At 42.8% G+C, this 21,201-nt stretch overlaps 1 protein-coding gene across 1 annotated transcript in view; it reads right to left on the reverse strand.

The window, feature by feature from the left end:
- The window catches only part of DHX36 (DEAH-box helicase 36), a 39,357-nt gene extending 25,594 nt beyond the window's left edge, over positions 1-13,763 (reverse strand). The window contains exons 1-10 of the mRNA XM_090055899.1: positions 13,476-13,763; positions 11,672-11,793; positions 9,886-10,087; positions 7,541-7,579; positions 6,736-6,906; positions 4,500-4,579; positions 3,771-3,845; positions 3,453-3,619; positions 2,564-2,645; positions 1,755-1,895 (exon numbers count right to left, since the gene is read on the reverse strand). Coding sequence (XP_089912025.1) covers positions 1,755-1,895; positions 2,564-2,645; positions 3,453-3,619; positions 3,771-3,845; positions 4,500-4,579; positions 6,736-6,906; positions 7,541-7,579; positions 9,886-10,087; positions 11,672-11,793; positions 13,476-13,691 — 1,295 coding nt within the window. The 5' untranslated portion in view covers positions 13,692-13,763. The remainder of the gene's footprint in view (positions 1-1,754; positions 1,896-2,563; positions 2,646-3,452; positions 3,620-3,770; positions 3,846-4,499; positions 4,580-6,735; positions 6,907-7,540; positions 7,580-9,885; positions 10,088-11,671; positions 11,794-13,475) is intronic.
- Between the last annotated feature and the right edge of the window lie 7,438 nt (positions 13,764-21,201).

Genomic DNA, 21,201 nt, shown 5'->3' on the forward strand with positions numbered 1-21,201 from the left:
TTGGTTGTTAACACCTACCCTGAAATACCCCCAAATAGTACAGAAATACTAAATACTACTTGGCATTACATCTTAAATGAAAGATTTTATGTTCTATTTTTGCAAAAAGCCAGATTATATTAATATAACCTTTCTGAATTAAAACTAAATAATTTAAGCAGCCTACAAACATTTCATGCTTCATCATTCAAACTAATGATCTTCCTGAGGGACTTAATTCAAGCCAATCAGTAAAGACTTTGGAATACATTATATAGGCATCGCTACTTGCAATTATTGCAGTCCACAACAAAAGCAGCAAAGGTAGAGAAGCTTTAAATCCGCAGTGGAGAAAACACTGAATTTTTGGGTAGAATGAAGTTGTGGATGTGCGGAAGAAAAAAACCTGTACAGGATAGGAAATATTCTAGTAAAGTATACGCTACCCTGGTAGGAGTACAACTGATACTTTTCATTTTAGGACAAATTCATTCAAGAGAGGAACAACAGAACTCAGAAGGGAAGAGCGACCAAAGTGAAATGACTAAATAAAGGAAAACATATTAAAGGGGAAAAAATGTGCATTTCATTTAAAAAAAAAACAAACAAAATAAAACAAAAAAACCCCAGGAAGTCAGGTTCAAGTGAGAAAAATAAACGAACAACAACTCTGGAAGCGAAATGTAAAACAGCTATAAGGGAAGTAAAAAAAACAAAACAAACAGAGGATTTGAGGAGAAAATTTATAAGGGACAGAAGACAGTAAAAATGTCTTACAAAACTTTAAAAGCAGGAAGAATGACAGGAAATCAGTTGAGCTACTGGATGATCAGGTTGTAGAAGGAACCCCAAAGGGCAAAAATGTCATCGCAGAAAAACTTAATGAGTTTTTTCCAATCAGTCTTTATTATGAAAGATAGTAGGGAGATTCCCTTGCCAGAGCCACTCCTCCCAGGGAGCAAATCAATAGAACTGACTCCTAATAAAGTGTGAACTGATGAGGTTTTAGGGGACAATGGATAACCCAAACCCTGTCAGAACCTGATGGCTTTCACACAAGAGAGCTGAAGTTGTGGAGCTACTTCCTATAACATACCACCTATCACTAAGAAGAGCATAGCTACCAAGGCCTGGAGGGTTTCCAAAATAACTTCTCTATTTAAAAAGAGGGCTGGGTTACCTTTCAGAAAGGGTCTTCTAAGGAAGGGCTCAGCTAGGCCTTTGACATGACCACAGTACTGCAAGAGCCATAAATGCAACAAAGCAAAGAGACTCAAGTGGAGACCATCATTCAGAAGACTGGAAAAAGCAGTGTTTTTGTTTTTAATCTGTTTAAAACTGTATGAAGAAACAGTCTGCATAAAGTTGTCAGAAGTATTTTAGAGCCCACTAGAGTGTTTAAATCATGAAATCTATTGATTGTGGAACCAAACCATCAACAGCATTTAATGCAAAGAAATACTGAATAGGGACAGGGATTCTAAGAGAAACAGAAGCCAGATAGTTTCATTAAGAGCCAGAATTATGGATCATATATACCAACAGGAAAATGGATAACAGCCATAGCTTTGTCTACATTAGCCTTGGCACTGGCAGCTTTTAGTCTGATCAGACCTAGAATTACATGAGTCTATCTAAAACTTTTAATTAGCATTTCAACACTTGGTGTTATGCCTGTCACTATAGGATTGTTAGTCACATTATCGTTTGCGCCTGTAGAAGTACATGTAATTGGTAACATTTGAAGTGCAGCAAAGAAAACAAGACTGACCAACCTTCCTTGAAGCTGCTTTAGATAATCTGGCCAACGTTCTCTATAGATTTCCTCTTTTTCTTCCTTTTCTGGTCTGCTTATGTGCCCCTGCATGAAGCCCTTTTTCCAGCGAGGTCTGCGATCTGTGTTTTCTGGCATATACCTTAAGTGAATGTTAAAAAAAAAAAACAAGGTACTTATTCATAATCAAATGAAAATTATTTAAAAAGTAAAATCTGAACATCTACTACATGCATTATTTTTTCAATCCACAACCAGTGAGAAACATGAGAATACTTTGCTGTACTTTATATTACAAAAATGGTTAAGAATCTTCCCTTACAAAATAGGCACCATCCTTACAAAGTGTCTTTTTTTTTTTTTGTTAATAGTCTCTAAATATACATGAACACTATTTAGCTCAGTCTAGCAGACTGAAAAGTAATAAGATGATTAGGCACTATCATCATATCATCTATCCTGAATATCGATCTTTTAAACAGTTTTTCCTCACATTAAAAATATATTTAAATTACTACTGATAGCACCTCGCATTTTGCAAGATGTTACTTATGAAGCTACAACAAAAACAACTCCGTTTTCCATTAGCAAAAATGTTTTCTTAAACAAGATGCCTGCCTTCAATTCAGAAACATCAGCTGTCAATAGAAAGAGCGAACTGCCTTTCTAGTTTAGTCATAGTGGAGAGTGCTTGGCAACTCTGGTAATTCCAGAGAGTTCAGCTGAGCAAAAATATAAACTTCATTCTACGTATGCACCCAGTAATGTTTGCTACCATTACATGATCTTTACATTTAGAAATGCACTGACCTTAATTTTTCAATGACATCCTCCAAAAGATATTCCACTACAGGAAAAGTGAATCCAGGTATATGAAGCATGGGACAACCGTCTAACAAGGTAACATAAGCAGTTCTTAAACAAGTAAGACAAGACAGGACAGAACTATAGCACTATTCTGTATTTTAAAAAAAGGGAAGCTCAGCTAACATTTCTCACTAGGTTTTTTATCTTCTTAACTGCACGCTTTTTAAATCTCTGGTTTCTAGGAAAATGTATTACCTTTGAAATGGGCCAGGAAATATTCACAGAAAATGAAGAAATAAAAATACCATATGTAACAAGAGCACATGCTTCCCTATATTCTTATTAGTTGTCTGAAACGCAAACCAGAGGCCACTCGTAGGCTGGAATTAGATACGACAGAGCTTGAAATGTTCATCCGTAGAGCTTTTAAATTTGCTAAAACCTAAAGAAAAAGTCAACTGCTGTGTAGCAGCTTCTATTGTATAGTATGCTCACAACTCTAAAAGATATCTACTAACAGAAAGTGACAGTGGCATATATCCACGATGCAATAAATCAGGGTCATCCAACTGGCAGACCCTTTCAGCCACCTCTCCCAAGGCCATGCAGCAAAGGTGTGGGGGTGCTCCTACATAGTTGGGAAGGTAGGATCTCAGGCAGCCGCACACTGCCAGCACTGTCTGCCTGGTAGGGGGGACTCCACCTACACCATATGGCCAGCACCAAATGCAGCCTCCAGCCAAAGGGAAGCTGAACAAGCCAGGAATAAACTAAGGAAGCACTAAGATGGTCAGCAGTTTGATGCCCAACAGTGGTGTGGAGCTATTCCCAAACCAGAAACAACTGTAATTATAATGTGCAATCAATATTACAATGCAGACATTTCACTTACCAAAATATTCTGAAAATTTCTCTGCATTCAAAGTAGCACTCATCAGTATTACTTTCAGGTCTGAACGAACATTTAGGAGATCTTTAATAACAGTCATTAAGACATCTGACTGAAGATTCCTTTCATGGATTTCATCAAGGACAACATGACTAACACTGGACAATTGCCTAAAATAGAGTACAAAGATGATTCTGTTTAGCACATCACAGACTAGAAGCAAATGTTAACCAAAAAACCCAATAAATATCACTATTTAAACAACTAGTTTACTAATTATATCTTATGATAATTACATTGTTTTTTTCAATAAGTTCTTACTTGTCTGATTGAAGCCACTGTAAGACAATTCCTGTTGTACAGTACAAAATGGAGCCTTGTTTCCTTGGCAACCGACTGAAAAGAGATGCATTAAGAATTCCTGAGTTCTTCTTTTCAATACTTTACAAAGTACTTTAAAAGCTCAAAATCAAAATGTACGCTTTAAAGTGTCTATCATTCAACTTTATTCTGTCAACTCACTCATTCAGAAATAAATTGTTGCAGGAGGAAATTAAGAAAGGGGCTATCCACAATATTCTTCAGATGAGAATGGGCACTCAATCTGCCAGAATCAGATTGTACAGCCATTATTTATTATCATTTTGGGATTTGCTTTTCCTTCCTGCCTCAAATTATTGCAGCAATTTAAACCACAGTGCAAATGACTGCTGGAGACTAACAATATGGTAGAAAATTGTTCTCTATTAAACAGTGTTTATGAATGCGACCGTGAGCTTGGGTTCCACAAATAAGATGCTGCAAATGGGACCAAGCTGTCAAAAATCTCTCTATACTGTTTACGATCTCAGATAACTTGGGCCATATAACCCATTTGAAACTTTTTAGTCTGGTACCCATTTGGCACCTTCTAATTTTTTCCAGTTTTCTAGGATTAGTATACAGTATTCTCTTAGACCATAACACTGTTCTGCTTCTGCTTCACCTTGACCAGCACCTCTTATCTAACTCTTACAGTGCCCAAAGTTTTCGAAGAAAACCATCACTTACCTCTGCAAGCGAATTTGGTATCCTGTACTCTTCCCATTACCACATACTTCCGCCCTTTCAGCAGCAACTCTCTCTGCAACCTTAAAAATCACACCAACATGTTAAAAAGGTCACAATGGTTATCTGTGAAGTTCTTATTATTTCTTAATAGGCACTCCCTATAATGAAGTTGTACATGCACTTGTTAAAAAAACAAAACAAAAAAACCAACAAAAATTATATGCAACAGAACTGAAAGATATTTTGAAACATCTCCTTAATTCTTTGCTGTATGACATGCAATTTTTCCTGGGAAGTACACTTTCTCCCTGATGGGCATTAATAAAAAATTAAAAAAAAGAAAGATGGGTACTATGGTCAAGTGACTTTGTTCAAACAAAATTTCAACTTTAGTAAATAGCTGCAAACATAGACTAAGATCTTCCCTTAAATACACAAACTTCTGTAAGTTATGTATGAAAAGTGGTATTAGCATTCATGATTCCAGTACTACAAAAGTTGTAAGTCAATTAAAGTCAGCAGTATAAGACAGAAGTAAATACAGAGTAGATTAATACCCACAGCATCAGTTTTCATTAACTACTAAAATAAAAATTCAAAGTATTTACTATTAGTTTTCTCAAAATGTAACAGTTTAAATAAAACTGCATGAAATTAGCACCAAAACAAACCCAAGAAGTTTATCTTACTTGTCCTCAATGGGCTGAAAAACAACCCTGGGACAGCTCATGATTTTGTAATTTTGATTTACTAAGTCAACTTATTTCTTAAGGATGACCACTACATACGCCAATTATTAAGGATGACCACTATATTATGTCAATTTACAGGGGGTTTTTTACAGGCTTTTTCAGCTTTCCCCACTTAACAGTTTTATATACTAAACTAGGGTTAGGTATTTGATCAGTCAAATAAAGATTGGTCAACTGACCGGTCAAATATCCTCAAAAAATTGTAAATAAGTTACCAAGAGGTCCATATAATATAAAGAAAAAAATCACAGATGTGTAATCAAAACAACAACAAAAAATCATATTTTCTGCAAAGATAACTGCAAAAACATGTAGGGTTTTGTTGAGGTTTTTCGTAAAATTGCTATAATCTTTGATCAGTCAAAAAAATATGCAGTCAGCTGACTGGTCAGTGGCCAATATTTGACTAGTTAATTGACCAGCTTGCCAATTCTATATAAAACATATATTCATTATACTCAAAGAGATTAAGGGCAAAGAGATTCTTTTTATAAACTTTAAAGACTTTTTGTTCATTCTGGCTATCAAGTTTCATGCAATCAAACATGCTCAGAAATTTTCACCTCTAATTTTCAAAATGCTGGACAAAGCAAAGTGCTACAGTTTTCCCAACTATTTTAGATTGTGAAATTGCTTAGGTCAGGTACAAACTCTTATGTTCTCCTTTACCTGTAACATGCTCATGTATGATATGAGCGTTAAAACGGAAAACTTAGCTAATATCTAAGCTACGGCTGAGAAAGGATCTGGTGGCCATTTACCAACTCATCAAGAGAAACCAGCGGGAATTGGGAGAGACTCTGTTCCCCCAGGCACCACTAGGGGTTACTAGGAATAATGGCCACAAATTGTTAGAAAGAAGGTTCAGACTGGACATGAGGAGGCACTGCTTCATGGTTAGGGCTTCCAGGCTCTGGAATGGACTCCCAAGGGAGGTGGTACTCTCTCCTACCTTGGGGGCCTTCAAGTGGAGGCTGTATAGATATTTGGCTGGGGTGTTATGACAGCACTCCTTCCTGCCTGGGGCAGGGGGTCAGACCTGATGATCTGTTTAGGTCCCTTCTGACCCTAAGCACTATAATCTCTGCAAAGATAAAGGGGATTTGTTCTGGATGAATTTCCTGTTGTAAGGTTCAGCCAGTTTTTGGAAAATTGGTTAACTGCTGTAAAATACCTTACTGTTAGTGAGTAACATTTAGCTGCAAACACACACACACAAAAATCAACAAACTTCTTTTTATTTTTACATCTGCACAATGAATTAGGCGTATAGGTGCCTGTAGGAGAGGGGATTTACGATTGTAATCTCTTTGGGCAGCACAAACTTTGAGAGAGAAAACATAAAATGAAAGAAAACCAAAGCTGACTGCAATCTTTTTGCAGTTCTTCAATACAAATAGGAGACGCTCCTTTCTTCCAATTTCCTTCTGGCAAAAATAAATTAATATTCAAAAAAGTAATATAGTTTTCAAGATGACACTTACTGAGATGGCACTGATCCTCCTTGGTTGTGTGCACACAATCCTGCAAGCAGACCCTTTTCCTCTCTCAATGTAGTCATCCAGAATGAACTGAGTTACTTGTGTGGTCTTTCCACAACCAGTCTCACCACTTATCACAGTTACCTGATTATTATTTATCACGTTTACCAGTTCCTATTTGAAAAGGTAAAGAAAGCATTATAATAAATGTTATATTAAGTGGATATTAGACTTCAGAAGAATTTCCTACAGACTTAGCTTTTAATTAATCTACAAAAAATATAACAGCAATGAACACAATGTTATATAATGGGCTAATAGGGTTGCCCAAGTACCAAGGTAGCAGGCATAATATGATGCATTAGCAAAGCCTGGGTTTAAGGCTGTTTGAGTCTCAAAAAGCCCATGAAATGCAACTTTAGAAGTTGACACTGCAAAGGCATAGAGAAAAACGGTATTTTTAAAATATATTTTAACAGTACCATATTTTGGCACATTTGATTGTTTCCATACAAACTGCTACCTCTGACAAAAATAATAAGTTTCAACATATCAAAATGAGTTCCTACACACTGGTGAAGAATTCATCTCTTCTGAAATGAAGTCAGAGCTAATACTGATGCTTCACAAGTAAAAGGTAACTTTTATTAGAAAAGGTAGGATTCTTCAGAAGAGATGCACCAAAACCAACAGGCTTTCAATTCTAAAGCTCAGCTCAAAGTCATACTTTTACAAATGCTTCTCTATTTTTTTTTTTTTAAATAAAAGAACAAGTATGTATTCAATTTTAAAATAAAAATATATTTACCCTTCTCATCCCATATGAAGGCAATTTTTCTCGGAACCTCTAGGAGAAAAAAAAATAAAAAAAATACATGCAGTTGAGAAGAGCATTTAAAAGACAATCCGAGGTAAAAGACATAACCAATTTTGCCTACTATCCATCTTTCAATCAGAAAACAAAGCAGCATATTGGTCTCGAGTTAAGAATTTGTAGGCCCTAGGCTTAGGTTTATGTGCACGTTTAACCATATGCACAGTTTCCACTCGGGGCAGGGGGATGGGTGGGAAAAGAGTATTTGCAAAATTAAAGTTAATTATGTGCATGTGTGAGAGCCTGGGCCCTTTGTTTCATAGTTTCATCTTCTGGATTTGACCCTTAAATTAAAAATTCTTATTCCTGCAGAGAACTTGTAGGCCGGGGTGGACAAAATAAGGCTCTCCAGGCCATTCTACCCAGCCTGTGGGGCGCCTCAAAATGAGTATCTATCTGCCCCGGGTTGCCTGTCAAAGATGACAGGAGCCAGTGGCAGCAAGACCCAGGAGAAGCCAGCAGCAAGACCCAGTGGCAGCAGCAGCAGCAGCAGAGCAGAAGCAGCAAGGCCCACCCAGCCCTGCCAACTTCTAACCTACCAGAGGGTTCTAGCACACCCCAAAAGGGAACTCAGGTAAGAACTTGGAGAAAGGGGAGGGGGAGGATCAGGGAGGACGCCAGCACAGCAGGAGCCAGCCCAGCCCAACCGGAAGCCGCATAGTGCTCCTGTTGCACCGCAGCCCCGGCACCACAGCCATACAGCGGTAGCTGGGGGTGCAGCAGCAGTGGTGGCAAGCAGGGAAGGAAGGGAAGTGGGAGTAGTAGCAGGTGGGAGCATGGAACCCCAGGGGTCAGGGCCAGCGGCAGCAGGAGCCAGCCAGGAACTATGGAGCTGGGATGGCTCTTGCTGTGTGCTACATCGCAGGCAGGAACCATGGGGGCAGGGTAGGACGGTGCCCAGGCAGGCTGAACAGCTGTGCCATGCCAAGTTGCATGTTTTCTGGCTGCAACGCAGAACACAGCAGAAGCCAGCCTGGCCCCATGGTTCCTGGCTGGCTCTTGCTGCTGCCTCTATCGGAGGGCCACGTGCTGGGAGAAGTGCTGCACTGCAGCCACTGCCTTCTTGCCCTTGCCATGCAGGTCTGCTGACTGGAAGTGGAAAGAGCCTGCCTCCTGGTTCCCCACGGGGCCCAGCAGGGCTACTGCGTGCAAGGCCAGAAGCTGCAGGTGCACGCAGATCCGCTGGGATAGAGGTGGCCAAGTAGGCTGCACCTCTTGCCCCCAGCGCAGCATTGGCCAGAGAGATGCCCCACCTGGCACCAGCACCTGCACTGGGCAGGAGCTCCTCAAGTACTGCCCACCCATTTGCTGCTGCTGGCCACAGGAGCTGCCATGGGGCGGGGGCACTGCCCACACCTCATAAACCTCACACCCCCACACCCACCTCCACAACCCCCAACATACCTTATGCCCCCACACAGCCACACCTCTACCATACATACACCCTCCCCAAGCCCCATACACAATATAAAAGAATGAGACTATTTTTTAGTTATTATGCAGTCCCTTCTATATACAGCACACCAACACAAATCATGATAAATATTTTTTGTGATAAATTTAAAAATGTTCTAGCAGGTGTTTGACTTTTACTGTATGATTTTTTTTTTTTTTAGTTCTAAGATAGTAATCCCCACTCCCAAAAGGACTATTTCTGAAAGGCAAGAGGAGGGACTTCTTGTGGCAAAGGTGACAGGTTAAGCATCTCTGCACCCAAAATAGTTGCCCTTCCCAGTTGTAGGCACATCAGCACCCCTTAATGATATTCTGTAAAGATAACCTATACACCCATATATACATAGATTGATTTGATAGAAATGGATGAAGGATAAAACAATTAGCACAATATCAAAATAAAACTGAACCTATGGCCAGTTACTGCTTTCATGACTAAATTACCCAGGTAATTTATTCAAAGTTACCAAAGGCTGTCACAGCTCTGGATTTAGTTCTTAACTACGAATTTTGGAATGCTAGCCACATCAAAAAACATTACACAATATAAGTATGTATGCTCATATTAATACAAATTAATATAATGTCTAATACTTTCTACTAGATTGCACAGAATTGGTAATTACCCTTGTAAAATGTTTTAATTAAAATGATAGATAGCTAGCTAGCTACATAAAAATGGCATCACAAAAAATATCAAAAGTTATTTTCAGGTATTTTAGTAAAACTAAGGTAAGATTATCAAACCAACATTCTTTCACTAAATAAGATAAAAAAAGCTATGCCTTCTACTCAAAGCAAGTTACTTTAGCATTATACAGTACCTGCATTTCAATGTATCTTGAATCAGACTTCTTCTTTCTTAATTCTTCTCTAAATTGCTCATCTAAATCAATATCTGGCTCATTTTTTTGAAACAGAAATTCTGCATCCCGATCTAGGAATGTTCTCTCCAAGTTTGGTCTATGTTTTATAGGAACCTTTTCCAAGGTTGGTTTCTCTTTTACTTGCTCCACTTGATCAGGTCTGGAACAAAGATTAGATTGCATTTTAACTTCCATATTGAAATGTTAAAACAAAATAATTAAGGATACACTTGGCCACTGAAACAAGTAGTAGAAAGACTTTTTGTTAAATATCTTGAGTCTGTCTAATTTTTAAACCATACAAATGAGTTTCCTTTTCTCAGCAGAGATCACGTGCGCTAATATTCTTAAACATATGAATTCAAGAGCACCTTGAAGAAAATCTGTCTCTTCAGGTTTCTCAGGTATGCATACGGAACTGCTTTAAGTTTTATTACGTTCAAAGTAATTTTGCAACCACCAATGAAAACTACTTGCACATGCACCACACACACACAGAAAATTCATGCACAAACTTTTTTTGAACAAACCTTTCCCTTACAACAGCAAAAAGAAAAAAAACAACAGATAACGCCCCACAAGACATCTGCAAGTGAAATGGTCTACACAAGTGCAAAGCTTGTCTTGATTTCACTGTTCAATCTCAAAGAGAAGCAAAAAAGCATAGTGACAAGTAAATTGGATTTTTACATTTTCTTTCTTAACCATCCTGAGTGTCAATCTGAAATGTAGTCACTTTGAGGAGTTATTTAAAATGCATTTCAAACACTACACATGCCAGGCTTTTGCCAATTTTCATTTTTTGGAAATCAATTCCCCACTTTTAAAACCCATTGCTGGAATGAAAGTGCTGTCAAATGCATGAAGCAAAAAAGAAACACTTTTCTAATCCTTCAGCTTTAGTAACTGTAGGTATAATTAACAACAACAGATATTTCAGACAGATGCAAGAGCAAACTGGAGACAAGGCAATACTACATGCTTCTGCTATAGCCAAGCAATTTTATCACCACATCAGTTAAACAGAGCAGGACATGGAGGGGCAAACTCTGGTAGGCATGATGCCACAGGTTAGCAGCGCACCTTCCCTGAATGCCACTCTGATCCCTTTCCCCTGCCCAATCTGCTGCTCTACTTTCTGCTCCTTAACCTGTGGTCCCTGACCAAGCTTTCTTATTCCTATTTTTCTGCCACTGTGCTGCCTATGCTCTCTCTACTCTGCCACATATTACACACAGACTGCCTGTGCCAAAGTTTGACCACCTGGAAGAAGGGATAAAAGAACCAGTTGCAAATACCACACATTCCTTTCCCTAATGCATCTTCTCCAGTTGCAGCCATTAGTAGTAGGTTAGTAGAGGACTACAGAATTACAAATAGCGTAAGGCAAAGTGTCCCTAGAATTAATAGGAGGCCCAGTATCCTGGCCCTTCCCACGCACAGGAAACAAAAAGACATCAATCCAAGGTGAGCTAAGAAAATGTATTCTTCCTAATAGATCAGCCTAGTACTCTAAAATGGGTAAATATTTTAAACTCACATTTCCTGCAAAACAATGTGACAATGCCATATTAATTGGCTTGATACATTAAGACACAGAGAGAAAAATGTCACAGCATTTTTACTTAAGCTAAGCCGCACAAGCAATGGCACTAGATGTTCTACTGAAGTCTTTTTAGCAACTCCCAGAATGACACTGTGTGAACCAAAATAAATATAATGCACAAATAATTGTTCTGTTTACCCTTCTTCCTCGCCTGACCACCAGGACATGGCTTCTTGTTCTTTTTCGTTTCTAGTCTGGACAGTATTCAACAGCTGCACAATCTGTTCTTCACGATGTTCATCCATTTGCACCACAGCTCTCTAAAGCAACAGAAAAGCGGTTTATCCAGTAATTCAGAAAACAAGGGCAATGCACTTTTTCTTACTATATCACAGAAGACATCTTAACCATCAAATTCATTTGTATAAAAGCTTACGTTTGAACTTGTGCACAAGTTGCTATTTCTAAGGAAGTTCTTAGGTGCAACTTTTTCTTTGTGTTACAGGTATAATGGAAACTGAAGTTTAAAAAGCTGAGATTTATATAATGCCCTCACCTCTACTATGCCAGCCCTTCATTACTCACTTGTTAAATACCTTAAAGTCTTAAAAAAAAATCCAGTTACAGTGAACGCCATTAATGGATTTCAAATAAAGTGTTCTACAGCTACACGTACTCCTCACTTAACATCACCCCGCTTAACTTTGTTTCATTACAATGTTGCTAATCTATTAGAGAATATACTTGTTTAAAGTCACACAGTGTTCGGTTATAATGTTGTTTGGCTGTTGCCTGCTAGCAGGCAACTACTGTGACGTAATTAGATTCACTTAAAGTTGCATTTTCCAACAACATAACTACAACATTAAGCGAGGAGTAACTATTTTAATAGACAAGTCAAATTTCAGTTATCTAAATCTTTCAGAAGTTAGGCCATTAACTACAAAACAAAAAACACTACAACTTTTTCACAGTTTTTAAAAGAACATAGTCTGCTGGATCAAAAAGAAATGAACTAAACAGGTCCATATGTTGACATTGTTGTACATCTCCTGCCCGTGAACATTACTTAAGAGCACTTTCCTTACATTCTTTTTGCCTCTCCCCGTCCTTTCCAAAACTATGCCTGTGGAGGTGCCCTGATATTACACAGGCGCACACGAACAGGCAACAACACACAAACTGCCTCTTCCCAGCAGGAAAAAAAATAAGACACACATAAAACAAGACACACATATTGAGAAGAATTGCTTGTTTCATCTCCTTACAGCTGCACATGTTATTGCCAGGGGGAAATACTGTGTAAAAGTGCAGACTTGATCCTCCTCTTCTGCAGAGGAATTTTTAAGGAGGGAAGATAACATTTTGTATCTGAAAACAGGTGCTGAGCTGCTGAAAGTGGTATCTTTTGTATATGACAACAGCACAAACATGATATCACATGTGTTATCTTTTGTAGGACAGCAAAATCAGCACAAAAGTTAAAAAAAGGAAAAAAAAATCTATTTCCTCCATCAAAGTCTTTAGCTTTTGAGATAGAGGAGGCTCTTCTTTGTATTCACCAGTTTTTTTTGCTTAATGGTACAAGGAAGAATAAGTGACAGGTGAACTAGGCCCTATTCAAATCCCCTTTCAAACCTCCAGGGACACACCAAGTGTTTTTTAGAGCTGCCCTCCCCATAGTTTATCCTCAGTTGCAGCTTAAAAACTAACATGTTTTCTTCCCTGTATGCAAACTTCTCTTTCAACTGGCTTCTCTGAGGGGGGCAGGGGGGAGGATGTGCCAGCCTGACCCAGAAGTGGGGGTCAGGGGGGCGGGGAGGGGGGATTGATTGATGATGATTTATTTGCAAGTGCTGGCATTGACATCCGGCTGCTTGCGAGCTACCACTTGCTCTTAGGGGTTCACAGGCAAGCAGATGTCCAGGGCACCGCGGGAGCCCCGGGGCCGAAGAGTGCGGCTGGCGGGCGCCGACCCCGCTCAGCCCCGCCGCTTCGTTACCTGCTGCCTGTCGGCCTCTTTGCTCCTCTGCCCGTGCTTCCGCGCGTACCACAGCCCGATCTCGCGGCCCTTCAGGTGCCCAGGATGTCGCCCCCGGCCGCCGCCGCCCCCACGGCCTCCGTATCCTCCTTCGGAGGAGGAAGGCCGGGAGCCCCCGCCCCCGCCGCCACCCCCGCCGCGGCCGCGGCCCCATCCCCTGCGGTGCTCGTAGCTCATCGCCCCGCCGCGCTCGGGCCCAGACACCGCACGGAGACTGCAGCCGGGAAACGACGGACGCCGCACAAGCCGGCTGCTAGCAACCAGCTGAACCACAAACCAGCCAGCTTTTCCGGCGCGTCACTTCCACCGCGCCATTCAAGGAGCGAGGTCGCCGGCCGTTCGTGATGACGCAATCGCACTTCTGCGTGGGGAGGGGGAAAGCAGAAATGCGCGTGTGTTTGAGGCCGCGGGCGGGCTGCGGCCGCGCCCTGTCTCCCGAGCTGCGAGTTACAGGCAGGCGGCTGCGGGTGGGTGGCGGGTTCGAGTCCCTCGTCTGCCCCTCAGAGCTGCTCGCCCGCGTGTGCTGGTGTCGCTTCCGGCCCCCTCGCTTGGAGACACTGTGGCCTACAGGGAAAATCAACTGGTGACGTCTGAAATGTTAAAACAGCAGTAGGCAGACAAGGTTGTTTGTTACAGACAAGGTTCAGAAGTTATTGAGGCCACTTTTACACGTGCTCCAGACGTGGGGCAGGGGCAGCGGCAGCGCTTTAATTAGAGCAGCTCCGAGTGCTCTAATTAAAACATCCTTGTGTCTTGTGTATGAGCATCCTCACACTTAAAAATGGTAGCAGGGATGCTTGAACGTAGGGTGCAGAGAAAACTGACATTTTTTTTTTGCCTGATCTGGCCACAGAAAGCAGTTTATAGCTGTGGCCAAACACATGTGCACATCTGCAAACAGCTTCAAAGATGGCCAACTGGGAGAAAATGTGACCCTCATTGCATGGGATCTTTCAACACATGGCATGTTCTGTAACTTGTGTCTGCCCAACTCCCAGCCTGTTGCTGTTTTCAGAAGCAGGGTGGAGGGAGTGGGGGAGCAGAGGGAGGTCTCAGTCTGGGGGGTTTGGGTGAGGTGGGAGTATTGGAGCCCTCCCCCACCTTCCCCCCAGTGGAGGAGGCTCCAATTCAGCCACCCCACCCTTCAGTAGGGGCTGGGGAGTCCCAAGAATGAGCTGTCTCCTGGCCTTTTCCCCCTCCCATTCTGAAAACAGCAAGCACTGGCAGAGAGCTTGACTATTGCTACGGGAACCTGGCTGCAGGCTCGCAGCCCACAGCTAGATTCCCTTCCCCTTGGAACAAACAGTGAACTTCTGTTTGGTCTGGGGTAACGGTGTAACTCAGAACACTTTGCAGAAATCTTTTGGAGTTACATCTGGGAGCAGCACTTCTGTCTGCAGTCTAAAGCTCGTTCAACAAGATGCAGGAAGCTCCTAGAGTGTAGCAACTGCCATGGTCCAGCAGACTCGATTAACTGAGTCTGCTCCATGCGCTGGAATTCCGGTGAATTGGACCAACCTCACAGCTCTTGTATAGACACTCAGGTCTGTGCTCATGGCTGAGTGCTTCTATTATTAGACTATTTTATATTATGCATACATTTAAATAATTACAAGTTCTGGATGTTCTCTGTTAATTACTGATTTTGTCTAAGTTCTCTGAAGTGTTAAATACAGTCTTTTAGTTCTAGTGAATTTATCAGTTGAATTATTAAGACTTTCATTGGTAATTAATACTCCTTTTGTCACCTTGAGTACCACTGTGATGCTCTAAATGGTGCTTGAATCCCATTTTTCTGTATCATTTTTTCCTTCTCTTCTTTGCTGTCAACCTACCATCACTTCACAGCACATGTCTTTTTGCATTAGTTTAAATGTTGCTGGAATTTAGATCTCTAAGTACTGATTATCTGTTGCACTAGTGTTCAAACTTCTTTCACGTTAAGGACAACATTTTTGACAGTTACTCCCACTAAATAATTCCCCTCAAAGTTCCAGTCCTACAGTTTACCTGCTGAGGTAGTCAAACACCAATTCCAGTAATTGATTACATAAGATGCTTCTGTGGCAGGCTTGCTGGTAGCAGCCCAGTTTGCTGGCTTGAGCCAGAAGGCTCAGAGCAATTGGTGGGAGCATTTCCCTTCCCTATGAATCAGGAAAGGGAAGGAGAAAGCTTTGCCCTTCCCCAACCTAGGGGTCAGGTGAAGAGCAGGACTTGAAGGGGAACTAACCCCTCAGGCTTTTCTATTGATCCGCTCCCAATCCAGGGGTGGAATCTTCTGAAGGAATAAAAAGGCAGCATGCCCAGCAAGCTTTGGGCGGCTTTGATGAGGGATGACGAAGCAGCTCGGGTCCCCAACCCTGCACGAGGCGGGGTAGAAGCCCTCAGTGCACAGACTGGTGCACAGGGCTGGAGAGCTGATGCACGGAGAGTCCAGGAGCAGACAAGGCCACAACAGCTGGATGAGGCAGCACAGGTCCCCAACCCTGCACAAGGCAAGAGCAGTGTCATCAGTGCAGTGCCATCGGTGCATGGAGGAGTGCACAGGGCCATAGAGCAGAAGGGACACCAAGGACTGCCCTATGCAGCTTGGGTTCCCACCCCTACCTGCATGGGGCAAATGACCCTTCAGCGCACAGGGAGGAGGGCAGCCTGACAGGCCAGGAGAGCCACACAGGGCAGCTCAGGCCTTTCCAGAGAGGGAGGGGATGCTGTGCACCTCCAACACACACCACTGGAGACCAGTCCAACCCCGTCAAGCCTGAGGGAATCATGAGTCACCCAAGAAGGGGATTCCCACAAGGGAGGAGGGCCCCTCCACGCTACAGGGGTGGAAGGGAAAGAGGGGACAATTTGCCTTGGGACCTGAAGAGGGATCCAGGGCTCCTGTTTGGTAATGGAAGTTCCCTAGTTTGGGGCTTTGGCAGCTGGGGCCGCTCACAGGGATTGGGGGCATTGGAAACAAAACCCGATGCTCCCGAAGGCAGACCCAGGGGCCTCGGCACCATGGAGAACTTACCCAGGAGGGAGCTGGAGGCAGGGGCTGGAGCCGCTTGAGCCAGTACTGCATAGCTTTTCAAATATCTATAAATCAGACTGGGCAGTGGCCAGCTAATGACATCAGCTACGACGACTGCCACAGGAGATTTAAAAACCTCGACAGAAGCCAGGTACAGTGAGAACAAATGGAGTGATACGCCAAGCTCACCAGGGTGCATGCCAGCCAGCGTGGGTTCCCCCGTGACGCTGACCCACCAGACATGAGCAGGAGCAGTGTAAGGGAGCCAGAACAGGCTTCCCATGCACAGCTCCCCAAGAAGGGTTTCTGGGCTCAGTTGCCACCCTGTGAGTTCTGGATTGTTACAGTCATCCTTGAACCTATGGAAGGGATGGCAGTTCCAGGTCTGGCGAAGGAATGGAGCAGGGTCAAGGATTAGGGACGAGTGCCAGGCTGCAACTACAAGCCTGCACTTCCCACTTAAGCCGATGGGGTCGAGGCCTGATGGGAGGCTATAAGAAGCCAGAGCCAGTAATTGGGAACGGTGGCACAACAGCCTGCATGGTCGGTGAGTGAAATGGGGTATAGGGGAGGCGGAGACCAAGGATCAGCCACACCGTTTCAGTGAGTATTATGAACTCTGGGACACAGTGGGAACACCACTAAACCCCTCCTTGAATTACGTTTCCATCAAGCTGTGGCAGGCAAGTTGGGGTAGATACTCGTGGAAGCAGGGAAATACTCATGCAACCAACTGAGGATATCACAGGGGCCCTGCCCAGCTGAGTAACCTGGAGAGGGTAATGATGCCCTATTAGGTGACAGGGACCCTGCTTGTGTTCCTTGGGCACAGCAGCTGCACCATGGTTGGGTTCTGTTTCTTGTCCTACACTGCTAGGGTTGTTATTGTTATCTTGCGTCTGTTGTATTAGAAGAGAATTACTAACTGTATTATGTTCATATCTAGTGTATTTGGGTATTTTATGCATAAATGTTATGTTTGATGTAACCTTATTGTATAAGTATATATATTGTCCTATTACCATTAGGTATTTTTGTCATTGGGTTGTATTGACTATCTTTAGGTATATAGGTTTCTATTGGATGTAACCTTATTGTATGTGTCAAATTATTGACCCATCACTGCCTATTATTTTGTCATCAGTCCACTGATTAACCTGATGCTTTATCATTAAGTCCTCCTTCTCCTGCTGCCTAGGGGGCCCTGTTGGGGAGGCGGGATTGCAGACTAATCAGAAAGCCAGAGGGTAGGCCTGTGCTTGAGTGTGGGGTTAATTAGAGCCCTTTGTTTGGGTGAACGTATTTCTGTCAGCATTTACATATATATATATATATATATATATATATATTCATGTATGTAAGTTTAAGGCTGTAAGTTATTTATTAATGTGTAACATTAAATCTATACATAGTTAAGAATCACTGTGACTCCTAGTCTTCTCTGCTCTACTCTGTAGGAAAGGAGGTGAGCTGGCCTATAGCTAGACAGTCACACTCCCCACATCATACACACTCTCACTAACATCCCTTCCATTTGAAGAGAGGGTACGTCCCGCGTACCACCCAGGTTACACTTCTGAGAAGGCATGATGAAAATAAACACAATACTATCACAGACACAATACTATCACAGGACCAACTACTTGATTACATAACATACCCTCCATTTTGTTTCTGGTAGTCCTTTTTGGTGGTATAAGACTTCATGAGTAGCCCCTCACTTTTTTATATTTACTTCTTTCCTTACTCTATTCCTTACTCCTTCTTGTGCCCTCCTGTTCCCTTCTTATTCTGCTGCTTCTAATCCTTCTGAGCATTGTCTCATATTTTACCAAGCAAATAAGTCTGATGTTATGGGATTACTGAAGGAGACAGCTGACCTGATGGAAAAGCTGACCTTTCAGATGATAGGTGGTAGGGTCAGATGATAACCAAGATGGGGTCAGGACCTCAAAAGTGAAAAGTAGTTTATATTTGATGTGATGACAAAAAGGACGAAGTGGAAGTTTGAAAAAAGAATTGTGCTTATGGTAGCATATTAGGAAAATGATCTCTGCATCACTATTCTGAATGTGTGTCAGCAGGGCACAATTGCATTTAACACCAGGGAAAGAGATAATATATTAATTAAGATGCAAGACGATGAGTTCTTGGACAAGAGCTTTCACTGTGTGCTTAGGGAGGAAAGACTATAAATGTTATAAAAGTGTCTGCAAGACTTAGACATAACCTGAATAGGAGGCTTTGGACGAAGGTTGAAGATTATGGACCAGAGTGACAGGCAGGATGTTGGTGTTACGCATAGTGATTATGAAAGCGCACATCCTAAAGACAGCTTGCAATGGAGGAAGGTTAAGAGCTCTGTTTTAATCATGCTGTATTAGCAAACTATCAATAATAGAATGTCACAGAGCCGTGGCCTGATTTTAGTTGGGCAAATGGGCATAAATCAGTAGCAAAGGGGCAGATCTCTTAATTATCCATATAAAGATCTCTTAAATATCCATATAAATTATAATAATTACTAATATTGTTATCATTTATAATTATTAATGATAAATATCTCTTAATTGTCCATACATAGTTAAAATTGTGTTTGTGGGTGAGATAACACAGGGATATGATATAGTACTGTAAGAGAAGGAAACAAAGGCCACAAAGTTGAACAGAGTTGAGGAGAGATCCTCTGAAGATGCTGCTATATAAGCAGTTAGAAAGATTGCAGGGGAATAGAGAGAGAATCATGAAGTAGTGGTAGTATTATGCTTCAGATAACCTCTGGCTACTAGAATGACTCTTGGGATAGCTGAACACAATTTAGAGTAGTCTTAGGAATGCAAAGGTGCATAAGGCAGTCTTTTCCTATCTCACCCACTCTGATTATGTGACGTTTACCTAGAGATTATGAACCAGAATTTCCAGTTTTCGGTTTAATCCGGAGCTGAAGTCTATTGAAAATCAGGGCACAAGTCATACAAGGTTGAATTTTTCACAAATTACAGAATCTAGTTTGCATTGTACTTGCTCAAGACTAGTGTCACCACTGCCAAGGTAGAATTTCATAAGTACTACCTTTACGTGTTAATTTAAAAAAAAATGGATATTAAGAGAGAACCTTTGAATTCTTTACATGTTCTTCTATCACAAGGATATTGTACCTATAGCCATTTTGTTTATGCTGAATAGATGGAAAATGATGCCAGGGTAAATAATTTAAAGCACTAAAATATTTTTTCTAAAGCTGATAATGTGCCAGAAGTAATCTCACATTATCATATCCAAAATGTAAATGTCAAGTTTTGCAAATTACTCTAAGAGATTTTCCATTTATTTACTGGAAATGTTTTCATCTACAGATTAAATACTAAGTTATTTGGGGTGATACTGAGATGGTTGCAATGCATAGTAGTTAAATTCAACTCTAGCATTATCAGGGGAATGATACTGGTGTTGGCTGAGCTAGATGGTAGGAAAAAGTTAACTCTCTAAATCCCCTAACAGTACCAGTGGATGCCTACAAGCATTACGTTTAGATTGGGGCGGGCAATTATTTTGGGTGGAGAGCTGCTTACCCAGTTTTGGCAACCTGTCAAAGGCTGCATGGGTAGCCCCGCCCCTTGACAGGTGCCCCATCCTCTGGTCACCATCTTGGAACCAGTGTCCCAGGGCCAGCACCAGTGGGGCCCAGAACGGGGCACAGGCTGGCAGGGGTCTTTGGAGCCGGGCTGGGCTGCACCAGCAGGGAGAGGGAGGAGCTGGCCTGGCTCCATAGAGCCCTGCCAGCCGGGACCCTGTATCCCTGCCAACCTGCTCTGGGCCCCGCTGGCGCTGGCGCTGGCCCTGGGACACACCTGTGCGGGCCCTGTGCACCCGCTTACTCCCAGTGCCCCCCAGCTCTGCGGTACAGGTGGGGGGAAGCATGCAGCCCCAACCCCTGCTCACCAGCAGGGAAGGAACTGGTGCTGAGCCAGGGGAAAAGTGGCCCCTCACCTGCCCCGTGGTCCGCGCTCCCTGCTGCAGCTGCTCACAGCCCATGCAGGGCTGTCCTGAGCAGGCACAGGCAGTCCCATGCAGGCTGTGAGAGGCTTCAGCGCAGGGTGCTGGCCACGGGGTGGGGGAGGGGCCGCTTTTCCCTCACACTCAGCACCAGCTTGTAACCCACCCCCACTGCCAGCCTGGGCCCCGCGTAGCTCTGGGCTCGTCCGTTGGGGCTGCGCTGCAACAGCAGTAGTTGCTCGGCGTGGAGGAAAGCATCCCCCACCCCCGCTTGCTACGCTAGGCAGTGTTTGCTGCTGCTGCTGCTGCTGCCGCCCACCCGGAGCTTGTGCACTGGGCAGTCCAGAGGCGGTGGTGGCAGCCTCAATGCAGCCTACCATGGCATGAGCTCCAGGCAGGCAGCAGCAGCAAACACTGCCCAGCATGGCAAGTGCAGGGGTCGCAGCTGCCCCCACCACAGTGCAGCCCCAATGGGCAAGGCCAGAGCCAGCATGGGTCTGAGCGGGTGTTGTGACCAGTGGTGACAGCTGGGAAGGAGCCTGTCTCCAGGTAGACAGTGGAGCCTGCAAAACAGGTCTGATGTATGCTCTGGGGTGCTCTGACTGTGCCCTCTAGTGTGCAGTCAGTCTGTAGAGCAGGCAACCAGACAGATGCATTATTCTACAACCAGGA

This window comes from Crocodylus siamensis, chromosome 6, assembly GCF_052110815.1.
Source record: "Crocodylus siamensis isolate JL-2025a chromosome 6, ASM5211081v1, whole genome shotgun sequence".
Taxonomy (NCBI): Eukaryota; Metazoa; Chordata; order Crocodylia; family Crocodylidae; genus Crocodylus; species Crocodylus siamensis.